At 37.6% G+C, this 13,409-nt stretch overlaps 2 protein-coding genes across 2 annotated transcripts; one reads left to right on the top strand and one right to left on the bottom strand.

Annotated features, from left to right (window-relative positions):
- The first annotated feature begins 2,737 nt into the window (after positions 1–2,737).
- Positions 2,738–6,432, top strand: LOC110878480. The gene is made up of 3 exons (XM_022126789.2): positions 2,738–2,866; positions 5,795–5,908; positions 6,159–6,432. The coding sequence occupies exons 1-3, from the start codon at positions 2,849–2,851 to the stop codon at positions 6,288–6,290; spliced, it is 264 nt and encodes an 87-aa protein (XP_021982481.1). The 5' UTR covers positions 2,738–2,848; the 3' UTR covers positions 6,291–6,432.
- A 430-nt stretch (positions 6,433–6,862) lies between these two features.
- On the bottom strand, positions 6,863–8,596 carry LOC110878481 (pentatricopeptide repeat-containing protein At3g18970). Its single transcript, XM_022126790.2, has one exon. The coding sequence runs from the start codon at positions 8,429–8,431 to the stop codon at positions 7,019–7,021; it is 1,413 nt and encodes a 470-aa protein (XP_021982482.1). The 5' UTR covers positions 8,432–8,596; the 3' UTR covers positions 6,863–7,018.
- Positions 8,597–13,409: the final 4,813 nt, after the last annotated feature.

Here is a 13,409-nt window from a genome sequence, read left to right on the forward strand (position 1 = left end):
CGATTGAACAGGAATCACCCTGGTCCGATCAGTTAACTGTCCGTAACGGTTGTTCATGCTTAACCCGAAATCGATTGTCTCTTTAGACAGAATCAGATCTGGAGCCAACACTTCACTTAGAATGAGTAGAAGATCAGAACGAGCTCTGATTCCATCGGTTTTGAGTGCATTGAGTGTAAAAGAGTTGAAAAAGTTTCTTTCAATCCTTTTATCATTGAAGGTGTTTAGATCTATGCGAGATCGTAGTGAAATCATGTGGAAATCCTTCAAATCTAAGTTATTCTTGGTGGAATGAGGCCAACATTTGAAGTTCATAAGAACTCCATGATGACATCATCCTAGAACACCTCAAATCCATTGATTTCATGGTTAAAAGTTAAGATTCAAAGGTGAAAAAGATGAAGAAGTGTGTGTAGATCAAAGAAGTACAAGATTAGAGTTAAAAACTTACAAGAATCGCGAGGAGTCGAGAGGAAAAGCCCCAAAAGTGTGCTGGTCGAGTGAGAGCTGTCACATCACTGTTCAAGTGATGTGACAAGTGCTATTTATAGGAGAAGGGGAGTGAAGGGGAAGAAGTGCAACGGATCGGATGGCTGTCCGATCGGGTGGTTGTCCGATCGAGTGGCAACTCGATCGGATGGCCACCCGATCGAGCGGTTACTCGATCGGTGGTCTCCGGCGAATGGCGTTTTGATGTTTCGTTTTGTTCGTTAAGCGTCGCGATAGTTTGGTTACACATTTTCATACCCATATTCATATATTTATTATAAATAATTAGTCACATAGGGTCGTATGAATATCCACATTTCAAAGTTGCGATACAATAACCGGGTTTCGTTTCGAATATGCGTTCTCTGCGACGCATCACGGCTATCGAGGAGGGTAGAATAGGTCCTCACATAACATCATCGTGAGCGTTAGTGTGTGTGATGCGATGTGTTATAGCGATAAAGTATGCGTATATGCGAAAATACTGCGAAATAGCGATGTATGTGATATAGCTACATTATGATCCGAATCTCTGGTGCTAGGCGTAACGAGTATAACGAGTAGTAACAACGCACGAACGTGCGGGTTGTTACAGCGGGTAGCTTAATACGATAGGTTATTTATATGGATACAAATCATGTAACGTGGTAATTATGATATCATTAATTGTATTGAGATTATTTGGTGAATTACTTATTTGTATAAGATAGTAATACAGACTTAACCGGCAAAAACATCTTTAACACATTGTAAATGTGAATCTGATCAACAACATGTCAATTTCGTTGGCCGCGACGTAACACACGGGAGACAATCTTCTAGTTTTATATTTATTTCATAAAAAAGTTTTCTAGTAAACTCGAAGCACTTTCCCAATGTCATAGAAAATAATAATATAGGTCTTTAATAGTTCAACCTCTTTTTATTTTTAAGTTAATAAATCTGAGATAAATTTATTTTTATTTCATAAATTTTTTTTTGAACGGCCAACTAAATCATCGGATAAGCATTTTGGGATGCCTTTAATCGAGCAAATGCATCCTCTCCTCTATAACTGTCAGAGTTGAATGCATACCCGGTTTGGCTTAGTTTTAAACTGGCAACCTCTAGAGAGACCTAGTTCTAAACTTCGTTACCACGTCCACGACCAATGTCCTTAAAACACTTTCTTTATGTCATAGAAAATAATAATATCAAGGTTGGAGAACTCACTAGTCACTAGTCGGCCGATGAGGTCGGGACTAGCGACTACTCGGGATTACTCGAGATTAATCGGGATTAATCGGATCGGGTTTTTTATATGTAATTTTCAGTTATATGTATACGTATACACATTTTTATAGGTAAATATTTTAAGTAGCTAGGTTTTAACCATTACTCAACTCATTTTTTTTAAGTATACAATATTAATTGTTGGAATTAACATGGTTTGGTTGGAAATTGTCCGAAATTTAGAGGTTTTGGCCGGAAAATACAGCTTTTTGCCGAAATCTGGCGGGAATTTCCCATATTTGGCTGGCCGACTAGGACCGACTAGACCCAACTAGCGATTAATGGATTGATTAACGAAATATTACTCAGTTACTGGCCGACTAGCGATTAGTCGTCGCCTGGATCGCGATTTTTACAACATTGAATAATATAGTCTTTATAGAATTGAGAATTCTGATATAAATACTAAGGGGGTGTTTGGGTTAGCTTATTTTGGAGCAACTTATGACTTATTGACTTAGGGTGTCCGGAGTGGTCGGTAAAGGGGCGCGGCAAAGTCGGTTTGCCGAGCGGCAACACCGCCGCCAACCCCTTTACCGATCGGTGTGGTAAATGGATCGGTGATTGCTTGCCGACGCGGGGAAGAAGAGAGAGAGTGAGGGAGCAGGAGAGAGAGAGGGAGTGTATGAGAGAGAGGGTGTTGTGGGGTGGGGTCCATGCCATCTCTCAACCAATCACACCTTTTTCCTTTTTTTTTAAAAAAAAAGTTTACCACTTCCCCAAGTGTTTAAACCATTGCCAACACTTTTCACCAAAGTTTAAACCATTTTTACTGATTGACGTGGCACACTCTCATTGGTTGATTTTTTAGTTTGCCACTCCAAAGTGTTTAACCACTCCTTACACCCTTATAAAAGTTAATAAGTTATTTGTAGAGTGTTTGGGTTAGCTTATTTTGAAGAATTTTATGCCTTGAGAAGTCATTTTTGAGAAGTTAGAATTTCTAACTTCTCACTTTTAACTTATATAAGTTAATAAGTTAGTTTTGAGAAGGAATGCCAAACACCAACTAAAAAGAAATTACATAAATCATTTGATAGACGGAGTTGATCAGGCGGAGATCCAACAAATCCATCGGGTTTCAATTATGAATGACGATTACGAGGTACGAATAAACCCTAGATTTTGTATCGTTCTCCAAATTCATCTCAGTAATTTTGATAGAAGCCTTCTTCGTATCCGTAAAACCCTAAATTCACCTGCTTCGTCTTTTACATGATTCTGTATGTATCTATTGTGCTTCCTTTTTAATTTCATCTTCTGTTGTTATGTTTATTTATATATCTCTTGAGCGGATGGATGATTGATTACAATTTATAATTTTTTATTAGCTTCGTGAACAACTGTTAAAAGTTTAACCTATATGATGATCAATTGTATACTTCTGATGATTAATTTTCTTACAAAGATGGGATGCGCGCTTTTGTTTTAATGAAGATAATAATTATAAACTTGAATATGATTCTGGCTCTAAACTGCAAGTAATAAAATGTTGATACCGATAAACGGAATGAAATCAATAAACCTTGGGATAAACTAAATGTTAGAATAGTAATATATAGTTAGTTACATCAGTAGTGTGAGTTAGTTAGGTGGTTCATTGTAGTGTTCAACTACTATAAGTAATGCATTTTCACATATTATGTTCTCTCTCGAGATTAGGCGTAGATTAGCTTAGCTTAGATTGCTTTTATGGTAGTGGAGCCACGCAGAGCGGAAGGACCTGCAAAAACGATTAATACCTGTGATATGCAAAAATGAAAAAGGAACCTTTTCCGTTTCTTTCATTTGCAAGAATAAACAGTATAATACCCCGTCGAAGATGCTAAATCATCAGCAGCAAAAGATCATGAAAAAGGAACATAAGCTTTGCTTTCACTTTGATTACTAAGGACGATGCCATATTAAATCGGAGAATGAGTCGATCTAGAAGATCTAGTCGATCTTAGAATTTGTTTCTGTTCACTGGTCTACCGTAGCGATCAGCAAAACGAGCTTAAATTCTGAACACGGTCTGGTTTATGAAGATACCGTAGCGATCAGCAAATCGGAGAAATTCTCGAAGCTTTCTCTATCTCCGTAAATCAGATCTGAAATCTTTATTTTTCTTGGATTCGTACACCATGTTACTCGTAGAATTAAAGCCATAAAACTCACAGATTTGTACATCGCAATTCTTTGGATTCTTCCGATTTCATCGGATATTGGATTTGAGATCGGATTAGGTCTTCTACCATTTCTCTTAGTTTCTCAAGCTCTGTGAGAGTTCTTTGTTATCCTGACCTAACACTACTGAATTGCAAGATTTCTACATGTACAAAACATAAGCCTAACGTATAGGCAAATCACTCATTTCAAAGCAAGCTCACACAGTGTTGTGTCTTTATCTTTTTGTTGACCGAATGATGGACAGAGATGAAGGACTACAAAGATTCTCTCGTGAGTTTTGTTTGTAACCAATAGCTTGTCTTAGGTCAGTCTTTGGGCCTGTCAATCTATTTTTAGGGATTCGTTTTCGTATTTGTTATTCCGTTGTTTTGTTTCAAGTTAAATGTCTATGTTGACGTTTAGCTTGGGGGCAGTTAGAATAATAGTATAGAGTTCATTACATTAGTTAGTGTGAGTTGATAAGGCGGTTAATAGTAGTGTTTAACTACTGTAAGTAAGTGTGAGTTTTATTGAATTATTAAGAGAATACAAATACATTCTCTATAGATCAGGTTAGATTAGGAGTAGCTTAGATTGCTTTTACTAGCAATATAATAGATTTTGTATGGGCAAATACCTTTAAAAACCAACAAACTTTTATCTTGTCTGGTAAAAGTCCCTCTACTCAATTTTCACATATTAAAGTCCTTGTACTTGCTAAATACGGACAAACTTGTCAAATAACTTATAATATTTGTGTTTATTGCATATGTATTATTTCTTTTCCTTTTTTTTGGTTACAGTTGTTTTTTTTCTGCTTTTAGGTCTTCTGAAATAGAAACTTATTCATGTAAACCTAAATATAAACTTATTCATGAAACTCAAATCAGCTGTAAACCCAATTCAGTTGCAGCCAGAATTTAAGTTTAAATACACAGATGCACAATAGAAATTATACTATTACATATATATTCAAACACAAACAACAACAACAACAACCATACCCAGTAAATCCCACAAATAGCAAAGCTACTTATAGGGTCTGGGGAGGGTGGGATGTAGGCAGACCTTGCCTCTATCCATAGGGATAGAGAGGCTGCTTCCAGAGAGACCCTCGGCTCGAAAACGAACACAAAATAACAAAAAAAAAACAAAAACAAAAAACACAATAAACAAAAAAAAAAAAACACAAAAAAAATCCTTAAATAATTTAGCAGAGAAGAACAATAAACAGAAAAACACAAATATTGGAATCCCGGATGTAAAACATACATAAAAAATGACCGACTTACCATGTATCGAATATCATCGAATCAATTTGGAAGTACAGTTTGCGATTACATACCTGAAATCGATTTGTCAGATTGCTTTCCACACTCAAATTGTCATGCTTCTTTTCTTCGGGTGTTTCCTTTGAGGATGTTCTGCTGATTTGTTTGCTAGGGCTTCTGGAAAACATATCCACCTCAGATTGTTTTTTTCTTTTGTGTTAAAAATTCAGTCACATAGGAAAAAAAGCCAAGTAAGCAGAATAATTGGCTACACAGGTTCCAGGTTTAAAATAAAGCTCAGAAGTTTGATGAATTTTAAAAAGTATATGGACTTTAATATGTGAAAATTTGGTTAGAAGAGTAGGGGACTCTTATGAACTTATGATTAAAAAAAATGAAAGTAGGTTGGTTTTTTATGGTATTTGCCTATTTTGTATTTGGAAAGTACACTTGATTTCACAACTGGAAGCTTAAGTGTGTTTGATAACAGATACCTCTTTATCTGTATTTGATAATGCTTGTTAAGATTTTATTGCAGTTGATGGTAATTGTGCTGATTTTACTTCATTAATTCCTTTTCCTTTCTGTATTTATAACATAAACATTGACTGCAGGCTGAGCAGAAGAAGCAAAGTGCTGCCGATGTTATGTTTCAGTATTCGAATTTTGTAATGGCATGTGTTGGATTTCAAGCTCGGCCTTGTGACATGAGATTGCATTTGATGAAGGTACTGTAGATTAATGTTGTTCTTGCTCACCTCTAGCCAAAACGTATTTTTCAAGGTTGTAAACTACCACCAGCGGTTACAAAATTGTCTACAGCATTTCCAAACAGTGCTTTAAAAACACACTTTTGCTGGTCTCTATATCTTTTTGGCGATTTAAAACATCACATAACGTGTGTGTTTTTGAGCAAAACTATGCCGTCTGTAGTGCAAATGTTGATAGGTTTTTTGGGTGATTTGAAATATTGTACAGGAGATATCGGGGATGCCATCTTCACTAAAAAGGGAGACATCCCAAGTGGCTGCATCTCCAGATGCAATGGGGGAGACATCAAGCTCTGGTACTGCAAGACTTGACAAAGCCGACAGTTTTCGCGCGTTGTAACTTTTTATCGGCTGCTGGGTTGGGTTTTAATCAAGACTGTTTATAGAGATTATGTATATGATTGTTGGTTTTTTTAACCAGGAGTTTGTTAATGGATAAAACGTTTTAAATCATTTTATAATAGATTTATGTTAATACTTTAGTAATATTGTTTTCTGATCATAATTTACACATTAGTTTAAAAAGAATGAAATTGAACTGGATATGTTTCTGTTGTCAAAAGGCGCTTAGACTCCTCGACTCAGCTAAACCGCATTGAGTGCACCTAGACGCACAGGCGCAGTGAACCAGTTTGAAAGCTGCCTAAAAAACCGCTCTAAATCAGTCATAACAGAGCTTAAAGTGATCTACTAGTCTGCACCATGCCAGGAGTAAACGTGCTTGCTTGCCTCGGGCCTTGCTTGTTTAAATGCTATGCATCTAAACCCTTTGCGCCTTGAGTGCAACCTGAGCCTTTTGACTACCTATGTCTCGTCTTACATACATTTGGACCGTTCTATCAAACGTGTAATTCCATGAACGAATCAAATTATCAGTTTATCATAATATGATCTATGAACTCGCACAATTGATTCACAAAGCAATCAGGTTGAACCAAACTTAAACCCTTTCAGACAATTTTCACCAACAAAAGAGAAGAATGAAACCCAAAATAACTGTACTGAAGATAGTTAGTTACCTAAATAAAAACATCAAATCACATGATTTACATATAACACAAATGCAAACTAAGTGAAAACAGTGCTAACAGCAGGATTGGTCTCAATTCCTTTATCAATGATCGCCTCTCTTACCGCAGCTACTTCTTCCCACTTCCCAGCAGAAGCACACATATTAGACAAAGCAACATAATCTTCACTTCTGTCACATGCTTCAAGATTAAGCTCTGGTTGCATTGAAATAAGAATCTTTGCAACTCTCTCACCCATCACAATATCATTATGTAATCTACAAGCATGTAACAAACTCCTCCACAAAACCTCATCACTTTCAACTTTTTCACCGACAATAAACTTAAATGCATCGTCTAAGTGCCCAGCGCGTGCCAGTAAGTCAACGATGCAACCGTAATGATGTGGAAGTGGTACAATACCAAACTTGTTTTTCATGTTGTGAAACAAAGAAAGGCCTTCTTCCACAAGCCCCGCTTGCGAACAAGCCAACAACAAGCTCGTAAATGTCACTGAATTAGGCGAAATACCGGAATCCGTCATGTCATTGAAAAACTTCAAAGCTTGTTTTCCTCTCCCATGAACAGCCAACCCAGAAACCATTGCAGTCCAAGTGTGCACATTCTTGTGCCGCATTCTCATGAACACGTTTAAAGCCGAATCCAACAACCCACATTTCGCGTACATGTCAACAAGCCCAGTGCCTATATAAACATCATTCTCAACGTCACATACTGTTTTCTCGATATACCCGTGGATACTAACGCCCATTTCAAGAGTACCCAGTCGTGAAACGGCCGACAAAACACAAACCACGGTGGTATCGTTAGCCTTCACTCCACACTTGCCATTCAACATTTCCACAAACAACATCAACCCATCTCTAGCATACTCTTTCCGCGAACAATACCCCGCAATCAACGAATTCCAAGTGGCAGCCGTTCTCACAGGCATTTCATCAAACACCTTCCGTGCAAACGCATACGCATTACTATTAACATAAAAATGAATCATGGTAGTTTGCAACATGACATTCGACACACACCCATGTTTAATCACTCGACAGTGTACCTGCAGCCCTTCCCATAACGCTTTAACGCGTCGAGCACACGCTCCAAGAACAAAAATGTATGTAAAATCGTCGAAACTTGGGGTCCCTTTCGACACCCGACTGGCAAAAATATTAATGGAGTCGACAGGTGGGGTACATCTTATTAAAACGTTCAACGGATACGGGTTGCATCCATTATTGTGACGGTAAAATTGATCGATAACGAGGTGGGCGTAATGGGTGGCATGTGGAGCTTTTGATGCACAATAATGTTGTATTAATCGGGCTACAATGGTGGGCGATTGTGTTAGATCGTTGGAGATGAGTTGAGAGTGAATTTGTGTGATATGGTTTGTGGGTAATGATGTTTTGCAATGTTGTAGTAGGGAAAGGGTTCTTACTCTCGGTGAGGTATGCATCAATGGCACTCTTCTGCACTATGTTGTGTCAGCCGATGGTGGTTGTGGTTCTCGGTTTTCCTTTTGGGTCGGATCTTTGGTTTATTACTGCTGGATATGAGTCGAGCCTTGTGTCAGGATGGGCCTGGGCTTGACTTGTTTACAAGGGAAGAGATGACAATTGAACCTGAATCTCATTTGTAAATCCAAAGCATTCGAGATGGGTGATGGGCACCAGGGGCACAACTTTTAAGGGGCCAGGGGTGCACCCGTCCCCGTCAAATAATGTAATTTTTTAGATTTTTCGTCCGAAATTTCTAAAATTATATAGGTTCATTCCCGACAATTATTTTGCCTAAAAATTCTCTGTCGCTACCAAGGTTACTGGTCCAAAAAAATTATACATATTTTCGTATTGAGTTAAAAGAAAACGTGAAGAATGGAGCTAAACGAGTCTAGTTTACAACAAAGGACTATGGGACTCCAAGTAATCCGCTCGAGCGTATTCGGAGGTTTGAGTGCGTATGGGATTTTTCATCATAGTGGGAGCACATGATGTGTTCAGACAAGAAATTGACGTTGGGTTCGGAAGGCCAGGGATCCGAATGAAATCTCTCCTAAGAATTTGCTGTTAGTGGAGAGTGTTCTATCCCCTAAAGGTCTCTAGAGCCGGTGATTCGAGTAAGTGGGAGCCGGTTGAGATTGAGGAAGTTATTGGCTGGTTTTGCCATGACTGGGTCTATGATGACCATATTGGAGGTGTCGAAAGCTTCAATGGGCCTTTCAGGTTACTGATGAGAAGGGTCGCTACAACTAGGTAGATTGGTTGAAGTCTTATCTTGTTCTTAGGAACTAGAGGTTTGGAGAACTTCTGATATTGAAGTTTTAGCTTATTCTTAGAATTGGTGGCTTATAGGATTTATGTTATTGAAGATTAATGGAGTTACTAGATGACTTGGTAGATTGTTTGCTTGGATGGCGGATTGGAGTACTCGCAAAGCCTTCAAGTGGGAGATTGTTGTTGTGAAGGCTTAGTGATCTTGGGCCCGCTTTCGGCTCATGTTAGGTTTCCTGGGCCCAAGTTGAAAACCCTAATTTATTTTCTATATAACCTAGTTATTGTAATTGTAAATATGTGGCGCTTGATACCTAACAGGCCATATGCAATAGAACAACACAATCTGAAAAATACCAAATTGATTGTAGATAAGCTCATATTAAAAGACCACAACTCTATCCAACCCCATCAGACTACTTCATAAACTTATTGATACTCATGGGTTGAGTAATAGATTATTAAATGTAATAAAGGAATGGATTGATGGGATATATCAAGAGAGGTTCACTGGTAATTATACCAAAAGCTGTAGTTTAACATAAATAATAGAAGTAACACAATCAAAATTTTGGTTGTCTCGCATCAGTAGGGAAACCAAAACCATGTAAGAAACGCAACTATAACATGACATGTCGCAACCCCCGGCCCTTAATCACTTGGGAACGAGCGGCCGTGAACCAGTATCAATAGTATCAGTGTTTATTAATTTGGGAGCGGAATTTACATCAGGATCGTAGTTAGGAAATAGTTTATCAGAGTAAAACACCACATTTTTATAATAATAAATACATGGGAAATTCTCAAGTTTCCATTACAAACATGTTTATAGGGATAAACCCTAATTTATTAAAATAAAACATCTTCTTTATTTAGGTAACTTTTATAGCCACTTTTCCAAGCATTCAGTGCTGTCCAGCTGGCTTCTAGTTGGCTTTCACATTTTGTTACCTGAAACGCGTTTAAAAACATTTTATTAGCAAGAAATACTGGCGAGTGAATCCCAGTTTAATCAAGAAAAGTTTTATTATTTTAGAGTATTGAGGGCAATCCAGCAATTACATTTGTTTACATCTACTTTAATTACCACCCACGGTACTGTCAATCCTGACTGGTGGTAATGTTACTACTCACAGTGTAGTAACAAATTTTGTATACAAAACCCCAACATACCGACGATAATTGTAGAATTACAAATACTCAATCACTGTGAAATATAATTTAAAACATTTGAGGTTTTGTAAAAACAGTTTGCAAAAAGAAGGATTACTCACATTGCTAATTTAGGTATTTCCTTTGTGACTTCCTGGTTATAATCTATTAATTAAACAATGCATACGTGTTAGTATAATAACCCAATTTACATTAGTTATACTCTCCCCGAGACAGAACTCCAACGACTGAGTCAGGCAGAACCTCGACATGCGTTACGGAGCATTAGATCAATCGGGCAGCGTATCTAATACGTAACCGGGGGTTATGATACTTACATCGAGGCAGAGCTTCGCTATTTCAGTGGGTATAACACCGGGAATTACTTTAACTATTCAGAATTGAGAGAGAAATATCGAAAATTGAACGATTCTCAACTGAGGCCGATGATCTCTATTTATAGTGCTGATCAGCGAGTCTCTGGCGCCCCGCGACAGACACACAGGGGTGTGTCGCGCCCCGCGAGATAGGTCTAGTAGGTTTTAGGTTTGCTGAGTTTGCGGACTAGCTTCGACATGAGCCTGCCACGTGGCAGCTCAGGGTTCCGCCACTCGTTCCCTCGCTCGCGCCCCGCGACAGAGACAAGGGTAGTCTGTCGCGCCCCGTCAGAGCCCCTTAAATTTTGTTTTTATTTAATTTTTATAAAGTTAAAGGTATTTTGGGCCGTTTTTCGTATACGGGATGTATTTTAAGACGTATAGGGGTGTTCGCAATATTTTAAGAGAGTTGTTATATGACAAGTCCTTTATAATTTTTATAGAAACCTTGTGATTTTTGGCCCTTTTTAATGTTGTCCTACATTTTGTAGGGGAACCAATACCATACAAGGAACGTAACTATATAATGACAAGGCCTTTATAATTTTTAAAGAAACCTTGTGATTTTTGGCCCATGGGCACGTTAAATGCTTTTACTTTTATTTTGAAATTTGGGTGAAAAGTATATACTTTAGAAAATGAGTGTATTTTTTTATTCTAAGCTGAATTTTTTAAATGATTGGCAGCAAGTGAACTAGCCCCAAAATCGAATTGACCGAAACTGATCTCTTAACCTAAATATATATAAAAAAACCTTTTGTCGAGAATTTATCTTCTGTAGGAAAATTGAGGTTTATTTTGGGAGCAAAACTAACCAGATTTTGCTTTGGAATCTATGAGAGGTTTACTACGCTCAAGTAATTTAGGAAAAAGCCATTTCTCCTAAAAATCCATTATGTTTTTAACATGGTTGATTTATTGAGATCTTACTAGACGTCTATTTCTTACTTTTGAGCTTTAGTGTAATTTAGAAGGTTTTTTTTTAGTAAATTTACGTGAGGAGGCTTATCCCACGTCATAAGTTGAGAAAAGTGTTACTTGTGAATTTTTATATGAAAATTGATCCCATATCGAAAGGTTAGAGAAAACATTGTTTGGAGTCTTGTATATAAAAATCTTATAAAAAGAGTGAACAATAAAGACAAAACTTAAACCAATCATAATATGTTCTTTTTTTAAGTATTTCAACTCAAGTTAACCTTTTTTTTTTCTTAAGTTACACTTTATTTGGCCTTTTATTGATTAATCGAAAACCGAACCAACTCAAGTATATTACATGAGTTGAATTAATGATAGAGCCTAAACATTTTTTTTAACGGCAAATTTGGATCACTAACGGACCACTGGAGTATTATCGTGCCACCAGAGGAACCACCCGATCATATCCATCTCCACTAGGCATAATGCCACACCAATTCAGGAGGAAACCCAATAAACATGGGAAAACCCCCCATGTGGGAATCGAACTCAGGACCTATTGGTCCCAAAGCCTTATCCCACCACCAAGATGTCACTAGACTATGAAGCCATAGGCGATAGAGCCTAAACATTTAAATTGTTGTCACACCCTGATTTTCACGCGTTTCACCGGTGGGCCCGGTGGGGGAGTATCGTGACGTAGTTGGTAACATTACAGTCAAACAACACAATATTTAAATGCACAGCGGAAGCAAAAGATAGATATATTTCAACTTTAAATAAATTGTAATATCAAGTATCACAACAGTCGAAATTAATCCGCAGGGGATCCAAAATAAATAGGAAATATTGTTCAACAGTTGACATCCAAGCTTGCGAGACTTATTGTGGACGCTAGGAGAAAGCCAGCCTAGTTCGCTTAGTACCTGCACTTAACCTTTTTGGAAAAATACGTCAGTTTACACTGGTAAATACATTCAACCGACTCATTTGAAAAGTTTAATAAAATTGATTTGAATGCACGAGGCACAAACTTTTATAACTTGGGATAATTATTTTAATATAATACTTGTAAACGAATTACATGTTTCTTATGCGTTCAGTAGCCCGTTCCGTAGACCGGGTTAAAGATCAATAGACACACCACATAATTTATTCAATTATGCGCCGACGGGTGTACGCCCTGCGCTCAGGTCGTGGCCATCTCGTAAGATGATGCCAAGGATATCCGGGACATGATCATTAACCCCCCAAAGGCTTTAAGCAAACAAAACATTCCAAAACGGAGCATATCAATGATTTAACCTCTAATCGATTAAAGATTCAATGCTGGACCAAGCGGTATTTTATATACCGTACCCCAAGCCCGTATAAGGGAAATTAAGTTAAAAGTATTTACCTTTGCAAGTATCAATTCACGAATAGCAAGTGCGGGTAGCTTTTACCGGGTCTCCTATTCTGGAACGAAGGTTTATAATAACCTATTAGAATCCTAACGGGTCTTTAATTAAGCCTAAACTTAGACCAGTTAGTTTTAACGAAAGATACGGTTCGAACGCACGATTAAGCGAAGACCGGAGTAGAATGTGGTTTAGAACCGACAAGTTTGAAGACTTGTATAATATGGTTAATCCAACCACATTCTGGATTTTGAGATAAAAACGACAAGGTTTGACCCGTTTCGGCTAATTTATGTAAACAAGTTACATAAATCGAA

Source organism: Helianthus annuus, chromosome 9, assembly GCF_002127325.2.
Source record: "Helianthus annuus cultivar XRQ/B chromosome 9, HanXRQr2.0-SUNRISE, whole genome shotgun sequence".
Lineage (NCBI taxonomy): Eukaryota > Viridiplantae > Streptophyta > Magnoliopsida > Asterales > Asteraceae > Helianthus > Helianthus annuus.